The sequence below is a fragment of the Ochotona princeps genome, chromosome 23 (assembly GCF_030435755.1).
Source record: "Ochotona princeps isolate mOchPri1 chromosome 23, mOchPri1.hap1, whole genome shotgun sequence".
NCBI lineage: Eukaryota > Metazoa > Chordata > Mammalia > Lagomorpha > Ochotonidae > Ochotona > Ochotona princeps.
In genome coordinates, this window is record NC_080854.1 from 23,596,924 (window position 1) to 23,617,751 (window position 20,828).

At 43.4% G+C, this 20,828-nt stretch overlaps 1 protein-coding gene across 1 annotated transcript in view; it reads left to right on the top strand.

The window, feature by feature from the left end:
• The window catches only part of LOC101517391 (A disintegrin and metalloproteinase with thrombospondin motifs 12), a 212,970-nt gene that overhangs the window by 183,119 nt on the left and 9,023 nt on the right, over positions 1-20,828 (top strand). The window contains exons 19-22 of the mRNA XM_058679999.1: positions 356-1,480; positions 5,681-5,833; positions 15,613-15,789; positions 18,953-19,096. Coding sequence (XP_058535982.1) covers positions 356-1,480; positions 5,681-5,833; positions 15,613-15,789; positions 18,953-19,096 — 1,599 coding nt within the window. The remainder of the gene's footprint in view (positions 1-355; positions 1,481-5,680; positions 5,834-15,612; positions 15,790-18,952; positions 19,097-20,828) is intronic.

A 20,828-nucleotide genomic window follows, 5' to 3' on the forward strand; every position in this document is an offset into this window, starting at 1 on the left:
AATTCTCTTCAAGTCATAGCACTTCTTGACTATGTCTTTAAAAGATTAGGTTGAAATCATGGTACTCTGAGAATCCCAGGAGCCAAACTTCAAAGCCCAAACAGACTTCAGCTGGACTGGACTGTGGTTTAGATATTGGCTTGTGAAGAGTAGGTGGTTGATCCAGAGCCACTGCTGAACTCCAGACAAGGCATAGTCCCTGGAAAACAAATATAGACACCAAAAATAAGGATATAAGGAGACAATCTTAGCTGCATAGTTGAATTTCCACTGTGCCTTTCCTGATTTGGCATAAATCTGACCATGACAGTGCAAGTCTTTTCCTGCTAAACTGAAAGCTTGTTCTCTTTTCTAGTGTTCTGTTTCCTGTGGTGGTGGTGTACGTACTCGCAACATTACATGTACCAAGAATCACGGTGAGCCCTGTGACAAGACAAGAAAACCCAACAGCCGAGCTCTGTGTGGACTTCAGCAATGTCCATCCAGTTGGAGAGTTCTGAGACCCAGCAAAGGCACAGTTTCCAATGGGAAACATCTCCCACCACCTCGGCAGGACCCCTTCAAGCCCATTCTTCCACCTACACCCAGGCACAAGGTGCTGACCACGCCCACAGTGCCTGAATCTATGAGCATGACTACTGCAGCAACAAACAGCCTTGGTCCTACTGAGGCTTCCAGAGAAGGAGACCTGGATGGGAAGCAATGGCAGAACAGTTCAATACAGACTGAACTGAGCTCACATTATCTCATTTCCCTCCAAAGCACTTTACAGCCCATCTTCACTTCCCAGTCTTTGAACATCCAGTTTAATGATGAGCATGATTCCATTCCAGGTACCAATCCTACTTCAGAGGGGCACCTTTTAGCTATAACAACAAGCAGTTCTGACTTGTCAGCTTCCAGCAATGCAGTGACTTGGCAGGTGACGCCATTTTACAGTACTTTAACCAAAGACCCTGAAATGGGGACTCATAGCGGTTCAGGGGAAGATGCGGAACAACCAGAGAACAAAGATGAAAGCAGCCCTGTGCTGTGGACCAAGATGAGAGTACCTGAAAATAATGTTCCAGTGGAAACAATTACAGAAATGCCACTGGCACTTCCACCAACACCTTATCTCAGTGAAGAGTCCTTGTGGCCACCCTTACACACAGTGATGGAGGGACTGATACCCAGCCAAAGGCCCAGTCATCTCAAAAGTGATCCACCTAGGTCTGTCGACATGGTTCCTGAAAAACCAGTTAGTACTTCTCTCCCTCTGGGAAAAGGCCAACAGCCAACACCCTCAGAAAAGCCAGTGAGCCACAACTACCAGGAACATCCAAGCAACAGAAATGTAACATCAAGTTCTGCACCAGCGCTCACTGAGGAAGATGCAACAAGTCTGATTGCTGAGGGGTTTTTACTCAATGCCTCCAATTATAAGCAGTTCAGAAAAGACCACAGCCCTGCACACTGGATGGTTGGAAATTGGAGTGAGGTAGGCAATCCCGTTCGTTCCCTGTCCCATGCCTGATTTTACTTGAAAGACAGCTACAGATATTACATTCTTGTGCAAATCTCAAAGAGATCTTGGATTTAAAAAATTGATTATTGTCTCCATCTCTCCCTCTAACGCCTCTAATTCCTTCCACCGGTGGGGAGGGGGAAATACCCAAAGGTGCTTGCAAAAACTGATGGACAAGGACATTAGAAGCTATGTTGACTTTAGTAATACATGCATGCAAGGGGTTTTGCGTCAAGTTCATGGGAAATACATGATTTGGGATTTTAAAATAATAGGACCAATATGTTTCATCTCCCGTGCCCCTGGCACCTGCAAATTGCCATGACCTGTGGTGACAAGCACCAGGAGGGACCTGAGTTTCGTTTCAACTACAAAGGCAATATTGAGACTTGATTTAAGAATGAGAACTAATTATGATTGGAATGTAAATCTAAGGCAAAACTGCCTTATATAACTATATAGCTTACTATATGCATGATTTCTTTTTTGTCTCTTTTTTTGCGTTTAAAAACATCATTCTGGCTTGCAGAAATAATTAGAATACAGGGAGAAGAGGAAGATAAATGTGATGGCAAAATGTTGGCCTCTGACTTAGGATTCAGAAATTTGGCTAGAAATTTGTTTTTCCATCCCTAGAACTAATTATATTATTTGAAGCATCAAAATTATTTTGAATGTACACTGCACATACTTGTTAAAATGATGTGGTAGCCCAAAAAAGGACTTTGTGGCAATCACATGCTCAAATGATTCAGCATTTTTATGACATTTCATGATTCCTCTCCCTAGCTAAAGAGATGTGGGCTATTAGTAGTTAATAGAAAAATCATAGTGTGATCCTGAAAATGGATAAAATATGCTAATTTCCAAATCACTTTCACATATAGTCACTTATTTTTTTTCCTTTTGAAAATCCTAGGAAGTAGGTAAGGTCTTTTTATTTTAAACTAATTTGCAAATATTAAACTGGAGTATACAGTTAGGATGTAGTTTTCATTTGCATGAATCTTTCAGTTCTAGTCTTCAGACTTGTGAATTATGTTACCAATTTATGATTTCTATATAATTCTCCTGTAGAAATTAATCAGCATCATTTGTTATGGAATTAACTGTACCAGCGTACATAGGTCAATTCATAGCTCCAAAAAGCTTCCCTTTAGTGTGTAGTCATTTGCATTTGAGCTGCATTTTCAGAATGATTTATGTTTCATTTCAGAAGTGAGTTATCAGATTTCCTGCAGTGGAACAACATCTTCTTATCTCCATTTGCAAGTAAATAATACAGCTTCAGGGATTAAAAAAAAAGATAGTTATGACAGTCATGATCTAATTTGTTAAAAGAGGATGATGAATGAATCTCATGACTTCTGACATTTTAGTAATATTTCCTTCTGCCTCAGTTCTAAATGTTAATAATGAGGATGATGTTGACAGCGAACACTTATAAAGCACACATCATACTTTTAAGCATGGTTTTATGCTGATTAGCACATGTTCTCTGTTGATCCTCATCACAACCCAAGGAGACATGTGACATATTTCCTGCTTTAGAGTTGAGGCAGCTGAAGCTGAGACTGGTGCCAGAACCAGCGCTGCTCTGAGCAGCAGAGCAGGGATTTGAACTCAGGCACAGGAATTCTGGGACCTATGGCCTGTTTACTCATCAGAAAACATCACATCCTCCATGTCTGGGATTTTATTGGTTTCTTCTTTCAGACATATCACAGCCACATATCGAAAAACGAGGCCACTTGTGCAAAACCCTGAACAGGCAGGTGAGAAAGTCACATTGTCTACAATGAAGTTTTTTTCAAACAAAGAAGGCATTCATAGTTACTTGTGAATCCCCAGGGGCAAGTGATTCAGTATCGACATTTTAAAATAAAATTTATCTGTTTAGGTTTTTTTTTTTCATGGAGAGCAATTTAAATAGTGCTCTCAGTATGGATCTTTTGTTCTATAAACACAGGATGTCCCTTAAGGGAACTCTGTCCTCCTTCAGTTGAAGGTCAGTGCAACCTGACAAACAGGAGAACAACTTATAGAAACTGAGACTTCTAAGAAGTTTGTACTTTTTTATACCTAGTGAATGAGAACTTTAAGCACTAAACAATTATATACACTGAGAGTCTTAAGAATTCTTAAGACTGAGTCTTTAAGAATAATAATTCGACTTAGGTCATACACACACGCATTAGGGGAAATGAGCTGCTGTTACCAATACAACCGAATAAATAATGTTTCCCCAGAACACAAGTTGATCACTTACTTCTATAGCAAGGCAAGGTCATTCCAGGGCTGCAGTGTTGGTGGTAGACTCATGTCATCATTTGGAGGCCATCTTCCTATCAACAGATTTGCACTCAGAGAAGAGCATGTGACAGCATCCTTGCAGGAGGTTGTATAGACCAACACTGGAAGTGGCACAGGCCACTTCTGCTCATGTTCCGTCATCTAGGACTTAGTCATGTGGCCAAAGCCAAGCTGGGAAGTGTAATCCAGCTGTGCGCTCAAGAAGGAGGGAAAGGGCTGCGGGGAAACCTGGCATTCTCTGCCACTGAATAATATGGCGCTGTGAGTTGGTAGCTCACTCTGAAGCAAAGCAGGTCCGGGATTTGATCTGTTGAGAGATTAATAGTCTGATGAGGTCTGAGAACTGTGATAAGAATGTTCAGAGTAAAGAGGTAAACAAATCCAGGGTCCACATAGAACTTACAACATGAAGGGATTTGTGAAGAAGTGGATGTGGGGGATTGAAATGAAGGAAGGAAGAGCCTGTCGTGCTCCTATGCTCTACAGGAGTGCTGAGTCTGAATGTAGAGCAAGGAGAGAGGATGAATTCATTGTAGATCAGATACCAGATTTTCTGAGTTTATATCCTGACTCTGTCATCACTGTCTGTGCCTCATCTGCCTCAGTTTCTTCGTCTGTAAAATGAGGCTGGTGATCAGGTGTCATAAAATTGTCATGAAATGAAAGCAGTAACCATCTGTAAGGTGCTCCAAGGAATGTCAGACACACACTCGGTGACTCGGTGATTTTCCATTGTGATAGAAGTTTACAAAGCAGTACACTTGAATGAGAGGCACAGGGCATGGGGATGGCTCTCATTGCCTGTGGTTCCATTTCCTCATCAAACAGCCCAATCCTCTGGGACTGTCCTTTAAGTGTAAGTTATGTAGAATGGAAATGACAGCACAATGTTCCACAGCCTTCAGCGTGACTTTCAATGGAGGCTGTCTTGCCCTCAGCATCAGTTCTCATTCTGAACGCCTTGACCCATGGTCTTTACCCAAGGCGTTGGTTGCTACAGTCACTGACTGGAGGGCAGAGTGAAGTGTCCACATTTTTCTGTCCCAAACTCCCAATTTGAAAATAATTTAATGTAAGTGCTTCTTAAGTTTCCATTTGCATTGGGTTATCTTCTCACATATAAATCAAGGATGTGAAGAGCCTGGAAGTTTTCTGCCCTTTGTGATCCCGCCTTGATGGCTTGGCTGGGGGCTGTGTGGATTCTAGGCCTGACACCCAGCAGAACACCTGGCAGGTCACGTAGGCAGACCACTCCTCAGGAAGGAGGTACCTGGTGTTTGATAAGATCCACCACCCTATAGCTCATCGATTTGTACTTTTTGAAAATCGCTAGTTTCAAACCCACCAGTAGAAGCCTGCTAGATCATGACTGTATAATTAATAGCCTGAAATGTATAAAAACTGGGGAGCTTGGGCTCTCGGGTCTTTTTCCTTTCTCTCTCTCTGGCTCACGGGCTTGCTGCGGATCCTGCAGCAGCTGCCCCTCCCCCACCCGGCCATGCTGGGCTGGGGGAGGTGGCTGGGAGACCTAGGTTAGTTTGAATAAACCACTTTTATGCCTTAGCACCAGCTTCAGACTTGATGATTATCTGGGGATTTCAGAAACCGGCACAACAGATGCTCCATCTTTTTTGTTAAAATTATGGATTTTTTTTTTCTTAAATCCTTCAGCCCTGCCTCCAATGATTTGGAATGCTTGGTGTGAGTGGGAGCCCCGCTATCAGTGCTTATTGAAAACTCCAAGAGTAATTTCAGGGAGCAGCCAGATGAACAGCCCAAACTCCAGGGTCCCCCGTGATGGGAGGTATCTGAGAAAGCCATCATCAGCCTCTGTCTTCTTTCTCCTCCTGCCTGCCACAGTGCTCCACCACCTGTGGGCTGGGGGCTTACTGGAGAAGCGTGGAGTGCAGCACCCAGGTGGAGGCCGACTGTGCAGCCCTCCCGAAGCCTGACCCTGCCAAGAGATGCCACCTCCGTCCCTGCGCCGGCTGGAAAGTAGGAAACTGGAGCAAGGTAATTCATGAAGTGTGGCAGTGTCTTGGAGCAGGGTAGCAGAATCTTGGATAAGCACTGGCTATGCTTGGTTTCTCTTCTCCCTTCCTGTAGTTACAGTCATGAATGAGTGCATCACGGGCACTACCACAGAGCTGCTTGAAGCTATACACGAGTCTTAGCAGAAGTACAGAATTCTTACGAATCAGTGTGGCTTCCCTGTCTACCCCTTTTCTTACAAGATAAACTGGAAGAGAAAGTTAAATGTGTGTAATCAATTGCTTGTCTATCATGTAACACTTTTTATAAATGACTTAAATTTATCATTATAAAGAATAATTATAAATCTCATCACACATCTAATTAAATCATGGCTCAGCAGCTCTTTACAAAGCAAATGCATGGTTTAATCATCCAGGGCCAAAATACAAAGAAAGCTGAGACATGAAAAATAATTTGCTCTTTAAATGGATCTTGCCTGACTGTGGTTACTCCCTTTGCTCTTTCCTCTCCATCCTCCTTGTGAGAAGGCTATGCAGGTGTCATCTAAGTTAGTCTGGGTGCTGTTATAGCCACACCCAATGTGTTCCTCGCCCTGGGCTGTGACACTGGGGCTATAAGACACCAGTCATTCCTGGGATTGAAGGTGAGTCATCAGGGAGGAAGGACAGGGGGTGTGAGCTCCACAGACACTTCCAGTTTACCTGTCACATCCAGTCCTGGGAAACCCTCTAGGCCCCGTCCCCAGCTCCTGGTGACAGCTGAGATTACGGGAAGACGGAGAGCTGCTCAGGAAGTCTGGGAGGCTGCTGTGCCCTCCAGATGTTAGTTTTTTCTTCTAGTAGCGAGTTCATGTCCCCCCAGAGAAACATGGTAAACAGATACCCTGTTGGGCATCTCTGGTTTTCCTGGAAGACTCACCTACAACAGTAAGGAGTGTCATTTATCTGCTTTTGGATCCTTTTCCCCCAAGTAAGGTTATAACCTTGGAGAAGAGAGAGGAAGCTGGTCTACTTGAGATAATTGCCACACATGCTTTTGACACCTGCTAAACACCCTTTCTTTGTCCCTAAACCCCTTTTCTTATAAGAACAAAGGCTCTTTCCTTTTTCTCTCGTCCAATGCATTGGAGATTCATTATGCTCAGAGCTGGCAACTATCTTCCAGATTCAGAAAATCTCAAGAAACATGTTACATTACTGTCCTTGCCAAACATGAATCCGTTGCTGAAGTTCCACCGGAAATAAAAATTTTCATGGCTCTTTAAAGATGGATGCTTGAAATAGCTTGCTCTTTGAAAGCGTCAACTCTGACTAGAGGAGTTTTCCCTTATGTAAAATCTTGGGAGATTGGGGAGCTCATCTCTGGGACCAGGTGTCCGAGGGAAAGCCTCACCACACTTGCTTTCTCTCATTCTCCCCTTCCTGTCTTTCTCCTCTCCTTGCTCTCCTCCTCCTCCTCCTCTTTCCCCTCCCTTTCGCTCTGTCTCCTCCTATCCCCCTCTATCTGTTTCAGCCTGCAGGGCTATAGAGATGATGATTAACCACAGCAACGCTCCAAATGGTTTTGTAAGATCTGTTCCTGACACATAATCAAGTTCTGCAAAATGTGGTAAAATGTAGTGCTCAAAGTCTTATCAGTGAAGAAAATGTCTCTTCTATCAGGATAGCAGGTGACTTGTGTCAAGGACACTGTTTAACTACTGATGGTCAGTTGCCCAAATATTTACCCTGTCTGGCCTCAATGCCATTGTCTGTTGAATGTATGGCATCTATCTTTCCTAGAGAAGTCACATTTTATCTCTAATCTAGATGTTTTGTTGAGAGACTTTTGAAGACCACACTTACTAATCTTTGCAGAGGCTAAAGTCTGCATTATGTACCAGGAAAGATTTCAGTGCCTTCACTAATTCTGTTAGGCATTTTAAGCTTACTTGAAGGCAGGTCTCTAAAGTTTACAGTAGAAAAGTAGATTCCTGATTCTACCATTGAATATCCAGAGGGTTTACACTCTGCCAAGTCTGAGTCATTCTTTCCTCAGTTCCTTTTGCAAAAAGAATCCTAATTTAGTTTTGAATATTCTTCCTCATCCCACTGACCTCCACCCCAAATCCAGAGGCACTTTACTTCTCACAGTACTTTAGGGTGCATTGCAGCCTCACCTGGGCCTGCAGGTAGTGCACGTGGGTATTGTGCATGCCTCCCCAGGAACTCCTCTGCCCGTGAGAGCTGCTGTCACACTGGCTTGTGTCTTGGGTACAGCTCTGCCTCTTGGTGAAGGCGGAAACAGCTGCTGAGAACGTGTTGTCACACATGTGACAGCAGATCTCTCCCTTTGCCCTGCTTCTTCACGCACTCCTCGACTTGCCGCAAATCCCAGGCTGTGCTCAAGTTCATCCAAGACACAGACATGGAAAGATGCAAAATCCTGTCCTAGGGTCAGCACTGGGTGTGTCCTGAGACACATCTGGGTTGGCATTCCCACTCCATGAGTGTCCGCATGGGACACTGATCATGCATCTAATCCCTTAGAAGCTTCGGTTTTCTTACCTCTGAAGGTAGAATTCATAAGATAGTCAAAAAGCAGAGGACTCTAAAACAACTTTGCAAATTGAAAAGATGGTTTAGGCAAAGCCAAGGATAAGCGCTGAGCTCTAGTTAAAGGCTAGTCTTGACCATTATTGTGGTCATTCATCACTGATTTCTGAACTAGCACAAGAAGTCCTGTCGTCAGGTGAGAGGTAAGTCCACCGGTGGTATAACTGGTCCATGTAGGTGTTTACTGCCAGCACTAAGCAGAGCAAGTAAGTGCTCAAGATACCCACCCTCCTCGGAGCGTTTGACCCACCATGGATGCTGGCACTTGCCAAGTACCTCCAGGTCCCTGGTATGTCACAGAAGCTTCAATAAATAAGTTCATTTTTGTTCCAGTTCAATACTATGTAACTCCCTCTAAGGAAGCTAAATGTGGAGTGTTTGAGTCTCTAACATGCATTTCTCAAGAATGTGTGACTAAATGGTCTTTGTTCTAAGAAACCATTAACCAGCAGCTACGTCATCACTTTAATTACAGCTTTTCAGAATGAAAGAAAGCGTCCCACAATACGTGTCTTACAACATGCACCAGTTGTAAGACACATACCAATTTCAGACCACTAATATTTGTCTGGAGAGGAAAAGTGATTTTTTCAGAAAGATTTATTCTATTTTTGTTGAAAAGGCAGATCTATAGATAGAAGAGACAGAGAGGAAACATCTTTCCTCCAGTGACTGACTCCCCAAATGGATGCAATAGCTGGAACTGAGCTGATTTGAAGAAAGGAGCCAGGGGTTTCTTCTGGGTCTTCCATGTGCATGCAGGTTTTGGAACATCCTTGACTGCTTTCCAAGGTCATAAGCAGGGAACTGGAAGGGAAGTGGAGCAGCTAGCTGGGACATAAACCGGCACCCATATGGGATGCTGGGTGCTTGATGGAGAAGGATTAGCCAACTGAGCCATTGTGCTGGGGCCCAGAAAAAGTGATTTTTGTGATTGAAGAAAAATACAGTAAGTAGCAAAGATAAACTTGAAGGACTTGCACTTGAGTTTGACATCAAAAACTATGCTTCATCTGCAGCTCTACAAACCCTCTTGCCAAACTTTTTGTCAGTCTTTTTGAAGATTTATAGATTGACAAGACTCATTATCTTAGAAAATAGAACAGTCTCATTTTCTTTTTTTTTCTTTTTTTCATTTTTTTATTCATTGATTACATTGTATTATGTAATACAGTTTCATAGGTACTGGGATTCTCCCCACTCCTCCCCGCTCCCTCCCAACAGCCTCATTTTCATAGTTATGTCTAACACTCTGGATTGTTTCTGAAATAAATCACAAAGATTTCTACATTTTCTTTTGGAATGATCTACTTCCCACATATTCTCACAGTAGTAGACCCTATTGTCTGTAACTTTGTTGGAATATAAGAGGAAGTGACGCTCTTTCTTTATGGCGGCGGATTTCACGTATTTGCTAGCTAGTGTTCTGTCTCATTGCTGTTCTTGTCTCCAAGTTTATTGCATTTTACAGATTGTCTATGACAGAGCTATGTTTTGCAGAACTGCATTTTTATGGATGAAAAGCTTGGGAAGATAATTTGCTGAATCCAGACAGTCCCTCATTGTCACAATTATAAATCAAAGTCCAGAGGCCAAAAGTCCAGGCGCAGGTTTGCATGCTCCAGGGAAGTTTCTGTCTTCAGAAGACACAAATTAAGCAGCTAGTGACTGATACGCTGAAAACCTTGACATTCATTTTACCCTGGATATAACTTATTGTGTGAATTATCACCCTTTTTGATTACTACCTTTCTCCCATAATGGGTCAAACTAAGGCATTCCTGAGAAGAAATAGCAAAAGGATTGGCAATTAAATGGAAGCTTTTGGGACCATAGGAAGCGTGCACTAGGACCACAGGTGTCCCAAACACGACTCTGCGTGGTAGGCTCTGCTTTGCATCTCTGCCTGCTTCTAACACCTGCATTCACGTGCCAATTTTTTTTTTTGCCCCAGAGAGGCTATGTGATTGCACAGCACTGTATTTCTATATGTACCATTCTCCCCACTTCAAATGCCCTCACTCTTCCTTGCCCTCCAAGTGAGCAGCTGCACCCAAAACCCTGCTGAAGTTCTGTCTTATCTGTTCAAGCCTTCCTTGACTTCTTCCAATGACACTGACTGCCTTTTCTGTGCCCTCGCTAGTTTGTGATCAGCAAGGACCCATGATCCTTATCGCTACTGCTAAGTTCTATGACCCACCTTGCCCCGACTGGATGGCACACCACTCAGTATAGACACACTGAGCTGGAGACACAGTAATTGCTCAGTAATTGGAGGGAAAAGAGAGAGGGAGAGGAAAAGAGGCAGAGAGGGAGGAAGGAAGAGGGCAGATGACTTGGGGATGAATTATTTGATTTTCAGGGTTTTATGAATGTTTAGCATGGAAGAAAGAGCAGAAGAAAGTTCTTTGTGAAACCTTATTTAATACTGGCATGGCTTCAAGAACTAAAATGTATTTTAAAATAAAAATGTAATTTAGTACAAAGCCAGTGATCCCAAACACTTAGGACAGCCCAGAGCACAGGCTGTATAAGTCCCATGAAATCATTTGGCCTGATCCTCTTAAGGGATTGGACATTCTAGCAAACTCTTTTTTTTTCTTTTTTTTTTTTTTAAAAAGATTTACATTAGTCATTTGAAAGGCAGAGTTACACAGAGATGGAGAGAAGTTTTCCATCTCCTGGTTCAATCCCCAAAGTGCTGCAGTATCCAGGGCTGGGCTGCACTGAAGTCCTAGATCTTCTGCTGAGTTTCCCATGTGGATGGAGGGTCAGAGACTTGGGCCATCCTCTGCTGCTTTTCCAGGAGCTTTGGCAGGAAGCTATATCAGAAGTAGCACAGTCAGGAATTGAACAAACTCCAACATTGGATGCTGTCATCCCAGGCAGCAGCTTTACGTGCAATGCCACAGTGCTGGCCCCTAGAAAGCTAACATCTTTAAAGATTCATGGTTCATTTATTTATTTTTATTGGAAAGGCAGATTTACAGACAGAAAGAGAGACAGAGAGAAGGATCTTCTGTCTGCTGGCTCATTCCCCAAGTGGCCACAACAGCCAAAGCTAAGCTGATCCCAACTCAGGAGCCAGAAACTTGTTTGAGGTTTCCCACTCAGGTGCAGGGTCCCAGGGGATTGGACCATCCTGTACACAAGCAGGAATCTGGGAGGGAACTGGAAAAGCCAGGACATGAACCGGCACCCATATAGGGCGGGGACCTTAGCCACTAGGCTACTGAATCCCAGAAAGGTAGCTTTTAAGTTGATACTTTTATAAGGCTCTTGAGAAATATTATAAAAATCCAAATGAGCCTTAGCAGAAAGAAGATTCTTCTTCCCTGCAAGATTGCTGGGATAACTGAGCCATCTAGCCTGTATTTCTTTTAATATTGACAGAGAAATGCAGGCATAGAGAAACAATAAGATTAATCCACGGTCCCACGGCTGTGTGGTACCAGGGTCTTACTTGAATGCAATCTGTTGATCTCTTGATCCTGGTTTATTAATTTTCACTATACTTATCTGAACAGTCTGTGTGATTCCAACATGGAAAATATATCAGGGTGCTTCCATAAATCAAAAACAATTTATGAAAGAACAGATTGTGATTTCATTTCATTTCTCAGAGATGTGTTGTCAGCTAAGGGTATTTTTCATTTAGCTGAATTTGGTTTGAATTAAGCAAATGTATGGAGTACCTGGAGAGTGATGTGGCCTGTGTAATTTCAACAGGGTATTAGCCAGTCATTTTCTTCCATTGTCCTGGCTCCTGTCCTCATGCCTCAGGTTAGGAAACAGGAGTACAAATTACCCTTTTCCAGGGCAATAAAAAATGAACATCACAACTGCCTTTCAACGAACAGCAAAGCCACACACAGAATACAGTGAGTTCATACACTGCCAACTTCTACTCACTGATCAGAGGCCTTTAGAAAGTGGAGTGGAAAATCACAGATTTCTCTTTACTGACTTTAGCATATTAGTAACTTCCATTTCTTATGGAATATGAAGATGCTCTAGACATAAAATACTCATTCGAAAAATAAATCTGAGAATAGTCAATTGTAGTAACAAATGGGAAATAAAACTCCATCTTGTACAGTCTTGTAAATTTTTTGTGTGAACATTATCAGTTTGTTTTGTCATTTGCTTTTTAAAATGTTTATTTTTAAATTTAAAAAAATATTTATTTAAGAATATTTTTAAATATTTATTTGAGAAGCAGAGTGACCAAGAAAGGGAGCAAAACAGAAAGAAAAAGAAAGAAGGAGAGAGAGGTAGAAAAGTGGGGGGCAGAGAGTATTTTCAACCTGCTGGTTTATTTCACAAATGATCACACTGCCTGAGACTGGTTCAGGCTGAAGCCTCAAACCTGGGACCAGGTTTCTCACACGGGTGCAGAGTCCAACCAAGTGGATCGTCTTCTGCTTTCCCAGGTGCATTAGCATGGAGCTGGTTTGGAAACAGAGAACCTGGGAGTGAAGCCACTGTTCCTTTATGGGATGCCAGCATCAAAGTGACAGCATAACCCACTGTGCTACCACAGCAGCCCCAGCAGTTACTGTTTCCCTTTGTTTGCTTAATGTATAGCAAGAAAAATGAAATTTTTAGTTTTTTTTTTTTAAGATTTTATTATTATTGGAAAGCCGGATATACAGAGAGGAGGAGAGACAGAGAAAGATCTTCCGTCTGATGATTCACTCCCCAAGTGAGCCGCAATGGGTTGGTGTGTGCCAATCCGATGCCCGGAACCAGGAACCTCTTCCAGGTCTCCCACGTGGGTGCAGGGTCCCAAAGCTTTGGGCCGTCCTCGACTGCTTTCCCAGGCCACAAGCAGGGAGCTGGATGGGAAGTGGAGCTGCCGGGATTAGAACTGGCGCCCATATGGGATCCCGGCGTGTTCAAGGCGAGGACTTTAGCCGCTAGACCACGCCGCCAGGCCCGAAATTTTTAGTTTTGCATTTGGTTGCCGAGTAGGAGGGTTAGAGGTTGCCTGAAAGTGTTGCTTATTTCTCAAAAGTCAGTCAATTTCTGGGAGAAATTAGAGTATCAGTCTGGCCCTTTGTCACAGGGCTTCTCATTTTTCTTTGTGGTAGACCAGGATTTGACATCAGGTAATTTGATGCAGTCTGTCAGATATTAGGAGAGCAGTGTTTGGGGATCATTTCTACTGTAAAATCTTGAGGAATTTTCTTTCTGTAACCATACTTCATGAGCATGATTATTCCACTCTAGCCAGAAAAAGCTGGACCTTTTGCTGTGTAGACAGGGGAGCTGGGTGAAAGAATGCCTGAAGACTCCCTATCTTGGTGGCATATTTCTGCAGTGTAGACTGTGTGAGATGAACAGTGGGAGGACTGGAAGGGTAAAGAAAGATGTGCTTCACCTTGGGATGCCAGAGATCACCTCAACCCACTGGGAACTCCTCCAGTTTCATTTGTTCTAAATTTACACATTGATTCGACAAATCCACTTTGCTTGTCTACACTGGCCCTCGCTAGATGCTCACAACATCTGCTGACTAGCACAAGTGAGATTCCACCATCATGGCAGTGGCAATGTAATACTGGACCAAATAAATGAAAGCTGTTGTGTATTTCAGGTTCCAGAGAAAGAGCTATGATAACTAGCAGTGGGAAGTACCTTCACAAATAAGGTATTCAAGCAATACTTTTCTGGGGTGGTATCCCATTTCAACTAAGGAAAAGCAATTATTGTAGGTAAAGCAGAGAGGGAAGTGATAAAGATGTCAAGAACATATGACCAAGCCAGGGAATCCGGGGAAGAATGTGAATTGAAGAGCACAAGTACCTGCCTCCATCCCGCCTTTCTCAAGCCCCCATGTGTCTGTGGGCAGGGAAAGACAAGTTAGAGCAGGGCCACCAGGAGAAGGATCAGGATGCAGAGACAAGCTAAGCCAAGAGGGATATGCTGAACCAGACTTCCAAATAGACAAGGAAGTAAGGCCTGGAAGCTCAAGTTGTGACCAAAAAAAATCCCTATAGGTGAGGAATGGAAGGTGCTGCACACATCCAAGAAGTCTGAGGATTAGCAAAGGCAAGAAGAGGTCACGTGAGCTCTGGTTGTAGGAGATCCAGGCCCATCAGTGTTTGTCATGACCCATCGGAAGTCAGCAGCCTGGAAGGTCCTTTCGTGAGACCGAACAGACAGAGCTGGCTACCTGAGGCTGGGAGTGTGGGAAAAGGCGGCTTCCTAGGGCCTGGATGATGGCTCTCAGTGATGGGGACAGGTGATGGCAGGTGTAGGAGGAAGGATGACAATGCAGACAGAAACAGGGATGACTCATGCCCATGAGTCAAGCCACTGAGCAGATGGTCCGAATTTCCCTACTAGAGATCTTTCCTAAAAGACACAGTAACCTATTCTGTGTTGAGAGTCATAAAGAAAACCTATTTTTACAGGACCCTAAGAGAGGAACAAAAGGTCCTTGACTGAAAAGCTTCTCCCACGGGAATCTCAGGGAGTGGTAGGTAGGCTTCTTTGACAGAAATGAGAACAGATTTCTAGGGAGTGGAGCTGCAATGAGACAGCAGGTGCCAAGAGGCACCACACTCTCAATGTGAGAGACTTCTCAACAACCCAGAGGGGAGCTGTTATTATTTCAGGTCACAGATGTGACTCCCAAGCCTCATGGTGCTTCTATGACTTGGCCACTTCTGTCAGGCATCATTACCTCATACTGCTGCAGGTGCTTGGCCTAGTCATGGAGATAACAGTTGGAATTCCTGTATCCTGTGTTAGAATGCCTGTGTTTGCATTGCAGCTTTCCTCCTGCTAATGTAGAAGGCACAAATAAAGGCTCAAGTAGTTGGGTCCCTGCCACCCATATGGGAGACCCAGATTGAATTCCCTGCTCATGGCTGCAGTCTGACACAGCCCTGGAAGTTGTGGGCACTGGAGAGTAACCTAGCACATCCAAGTCAGTCTGTCTCACACACTCTCTCTCTCTTTTTCTCTTTCTTCCTCTTTTCCTCTCTCCATCCCCCAATCTCTTACTCCCTCTCAGTGAAAAGAAAGGAAAAATAGAAACCCTTTTACTTCCATCTATGTGTTTTGTGACTCTGGCAGGGAAAGAACATAGGGTTCACTTGAACTTGACCTAGCCCATTCTCCAGATTGGCAGGGAGGAATGGAGGCCAAATTTGGAAGACTCACAGGTTGCCTTTGCTTTTACTTCCCATACAGTGCTCCAGAAACTGCAGCGGGGGCTTCAAGATCCGTGAGATTCAGTGCATGGACAGCTGGGACCAACGGAGCCTGAGGCCATTTCATTGCCAATTCCTGGCCGGCATCCCCCCTCCGCTGAGTATGAGCTGTAACACAGAGCCCTGTGAGGAATGGCAGGTGGAGCCCTGGAGCCAGGTAGGACCTCCTGGAAAGGGTTCCAGGGCATTGTTCAACCTGGCATTGGTTCCCATTGGAATCCAGAGGTTGTGACCATATGTGCACCTTGACAATAACTGCCTTCAGTGGTGCCGTGGTGTGTGGGGGAAGCTAAACATTTTAAGGAGCCAAAAAAGTTCCACTGGGGAGATGATATGTGGAGTTTCAGTAAGGACAAATTAAGTGTTTTGTCACAGTCTGGCCCCCCCAGTGGATGTATTGGGCAGTTGAGATCCCTGCTAGGGAAATAAACATAATGAAATGATTTGAACAAGGATCCCTTGGCTAAAAACCATTTTGGTCATGACCTCATGTGCTTCCTCCTGGCTTCTGCAGCAGGACTGGAGTCATGTAATACCCATACACTTTCCACACACAGTACACCTTTATGGTTTGGCTTCTCAGTTAAATGCCCACATCATTGTCTGGACAAATAAACTACATGTGAGGTGGTGTGGGTGTGGCTTCACTTCGTGGTGAGGTCCCTTGCTCTGCTGGGATATTGTGCTTTGTCACTGAAAATAGTTCTTTGTTCATTGGTGAAACATAATGGTGTGATTTTCTAAGAGACAAATGCCTCAGGAGCTAAGAAGTGCTCCCAAATGTACCTGTGCCTAATAGGATAAAGGCCAAAATAAAGAGGTAGGTCCTTGGCCCAGTGTTTAAGATGCTACTTGAGAGACACCTGTCTCAAAGTGCTGAGGTCCAAGTCTCCATTGTGCTTCTGATCCTGGCTTCCTGCCGGCACGCACCCTAAGAAGCAGCAGGTAATGACTCAAATCCTTGAGTCCTTGCAACCCACATGCGGGACACAAGCTGAATTTCTGGCTCCTGTCCTTGGCTTGGTTTAGTCCAGGATGCTGTGAGTATTTGGGAAGTAAACTAGCTGGTGAAAGAGCTCTGTTTATTTCTGTCTCTCTGCCTGCCAAATAAATAAATCAACATTTTTTTTTAAAGATCAACATCAACGGTGGCAACAGAAGAAAAACCCAGCATGTTTTGCGTGTGTCTATGAAATAGGAACTTTTCATACAACATGTGGTCTAATTCTTAGCCTGTATTATAGGCCTCATTCATTTCATTTTATGTGTGAAGATATTGAAACTCAGAGGATAGAGAAACTTACCTAAAATCACACAACTGGAAATTAGTTGATGGAGTCTTAATCGAAATGTAACCAGACTATTAATGCAGGTAGTAGGAAGAGGCTAAAGGAATTAAGCAAAAAATAAACTGAGGAAACGCTGGATAGATAACCTATTCAGTGGACAACTACTGTGTGTCCAATAAGGGAAGGCAGTGAATCCCATCCGGAAGTAAAGTCAGGGTTGAAATCTGGCTAGGGCCCCTGGAGTTACTTGCCTCCACCTGGGTCTAGTGTTCATAGCAATTCCTGAAGCTCTGGAACAGTCCCTGGTACTTCATGGGCAGCAGCCACTACTGGCCGCTCTTTCTCCTCCTCCTTTCCTGGCCAGCTGTGCAAAAAGAAAGAAAGAAAGAAAGAGAGAAAGAGAGAAAGAAAGAGAGAAAGGGAAAGAAAGGGAAAGGAAAGTCAAGACAAAAAAAAGAAAAAAACCACCTGCTAGTCCCATTGTCTCTGCCTCTACTCCTGTCCCCGCAGTCATCATCCCTGCTGGAATAAAACCTCCTGCATGGATCACTGCATCTGGTATTTTGGATTTGTGGTGACAAACTGAAAAGAGCTAATGCCAAAAAGAGCTAACATCAGAAGATGCTAGAGTTGCTGGTCTGAAGACCACATATACATGCTTTCTTCACCTCCTTTTCCTGCAGACTAGTTGGCCAGGTACCCCTGCATCTGTTGGCTTTCTTACATGGGTTTGCATGGGAATCCTAAAAGTGGGATTTGTCTTCTCATACAGAGTACAAGAACAGTGAGTAACTGAGGGGAAGAGCACGCTGATCCTCAGAGCTGCAATACTTCTGTTGACTAGAAAAGGTTAATTGTGCATCATTTCCCTGTGTCTAAAGCACCATTACACAGCAGTAATCAGTGTGATGGGCATGATATTGATGAGATGACCATAATTGTTTTATTGCTGTTATTACTGAATAACCACTAGGATTTTTCAAAAGTGCTTTTCCAAGTAGTTTTCAAAGACTCTTGCTAAATTATTTCATTTTCTTCTAGAATCCTCATGAAAATGAGACAATATGACTAATCTTTTTTTAGAACTGCATCCCTTTGAAAATCCAACTTGTCATCTTGAATTTATTGGGGAAACATTATAGCTAATGCATCAGACTCACAAACAAATCCTTCAATCTCACTGTTCCTAATCTGGAAAAAATTAATTCTCAGGCTCTATGTAACAGGAAAAGAAAATCAAATACCACTTTAATATAAGACAAAAAATGTATTACAAACCTTGTGCTCCTTGTTAGAGCTATCAAGGCCAATCATAATAAAAAAAACAACTTAATTTTAGATTTAGTTTCTAGATAATGTTTCTCAAGGTAAAATGCAGGTAATATAACATCTCTTCTGTAATGTTCAAAGAATTTTAGCCAAAATTCTTTCCTTTCTTCGTGTTGCTGGACACTGGACCATTTGGCATCTTATTTTCCTCTTCTTGCGTATCTTCATGATTTTCTTCTTCATCCCCTATTTTTACTCTTTAATTCATGTTTTCCTATTGGGGTGGGGGGAGTTGTTTGTTTAGAAAGGCACATTTACAAAAGAGAAGGAAAGACACAGAAAAAGAGATCTTCCATCTACTGGTTCACTCTCCAGTGGCTGCAGCAGCCAGAGCTGGGGTGGTCAGGAGTCAGAAGCCTCCTTTAGGTCTCCCATTTGGGTGCAAGGGCCCAAGTACATGGTCCCTCTTTTAGGACTCCTGGTCGCATTAGCAGTGAACTGGATTGGAAGTGGAGCCACCAGGACTCAAACCAGCACACGTATAGGATATTGGTACCACAGATGAAGTCTGTTAACCTAACTATGCCAAGGCACTAGCCCCTCCCCATTTTCATTTTAAATAGCCAGGTTATTCCCAAGGATGTTAGAGATTCCAGTATGGATACTGATATTTCTAATCACATGATACTACAACGAAAATGGTGGTGGAAATTCTGTCCTTATCACCTCATTTGGACCTGATTCTCTCCCTCTGGCTCTCAGTGTTCCAGGTCCTGTGGAGGTGGAGTCCAGGAGAGAGCAGTGTCTTGTCCTGGAGGCCACTGCGACTGGACCAAAAGGCCTGTATCCATGAGGACTTGCAATGGGCACCTTTGCTGTCACTGGACCACTGGGAACTGGGGCCTGGTAAGAACTGCTTATAGAAGCTTCATTTTACTTAAGCTTGTGGACAGAAAGTAACATTCATTTTTTTCTTGTTTATAAAAGTAACCTATCATGTTATAACTGCTGACATATTCATTAACTTGCACTCTGGTTCCAAGCCTTTTTCTTGTACTTTTCTGCCATTGAACATTTCCAAGTCCACTGAAAGTTGATATACAACTGCTGTGGATTCATGTGTAGTGCCTTGAGTTTAGAAGAGAAAAGATCAAATACTTCCAAAGCAGGAAAGATCAAATACCAAAATTGTCCCAAGGGATCAAAGCCTAAGGGAAGGGTATTTGGGACCCAACACTTTCCTGAGATGAATCACCTGTGTCCTGAAGCTGCAGGATTCGTCTGAGTTAGTGCTGTTCAGCCCTCCGTGAGCCTGCACCTCAATCTGCCAGATGGCCAGCGTGTTTGATGAGGAGATAAATGAAGTAATTAAACTGTAAGCAAAAGATTGGTTATTCTCTGAAAGGTTATTTATTGCATAAATAACACTGTATCCGTGAGCCTGAAGACAAAGGCAATTCTCCCATGAGAAACTTGTCTTATTCTGGGTTTTCTAGAAAGTAGAATCCTGAGACACCATCTCACACTGTATTAGGAAATACTTCAGTAGGGAAGTGGTGGTGATGGAAAACAAGAAGGTCACCAAGAGAAAGGAGAGTGAAACGTGAAATGGTGCAGAACATGCCTGCTTATTAGTGTGAAGTCTTACAGACAGTTCCTTGAGGGAAGTGGATGTGGATTGAAGTTTCCTTGGAAGTGCTCTGTGTCAGGAATTCATCAATTGTGTCCATCCAAGAATAAGATGTTGGGAAGAGGCTAATGCCGGAGCCAACCTATAGAATCCTTCCCAACCTGTGTAATGTGTTGTGAAGTGAAAAAGTCAAACTGTGCATTGAAAATACTCATTTACCTCTTTTCTCAAAACTCCACTAAATAGGCAGAAGGGATGACACATGAAAAGTGGTGCAAACCCACAGAGGCAAAGATGGGACTGGAAGCAACAGTCGAGAGAAGGGTCAGGAAAACTTGGGAAGCTGGAAAACAGATGGTCAAGTGTACAATCAGTTGACTTAGAAGGGCAGAGAAGGCTACCAGCTCTCTGTCACAGGACTACCCAGAAGCAGGTGCATTCTTTAGATGCTTCCAAAGGCAATGAAGTATTTGGCAGGAGGGTTGCAAGATTCTAAGGGAAGCAGATAGATTTTCGGATTCTTCAGCTCCATACTTGACCCTCTCCCTGCTCCCCTGGACATCTTGTCACCCTCTCTGATTGCCTTGTGCCCTGCTCTCAGCTTCTCCAGCCTTGCCAGCACTTGCTTTTCCACATATGATTTGCAGCCTGGAGTCGACAGCACTTCAGACAAACAGAAGCAGACACATAAGGACCAGATATGAAATATTTTTATTTTGCTTTGCTTGCAATTCAACCTCTCTTCAGATGGTTCATGCCATATTATTCACATGATTCAAGGTTGAGAGTTTTAGCTAGAACCAAGGATGTGAATGCATTATAGGAACACTACTTCTCATTCCCACTTCTTTACATTCATGTTTTCTGTCATCTGGTTTCCGTGCTTTCTGCTTGGCAGGAAATATAGCTATAGTTATATCAAAATTTGCATATTTCAGGGGGAATCTCTTGCTGAGACTCAAATCCAAATTTCCAATGAAGTGATTAATCAGCCATTTGAGTTAGGAA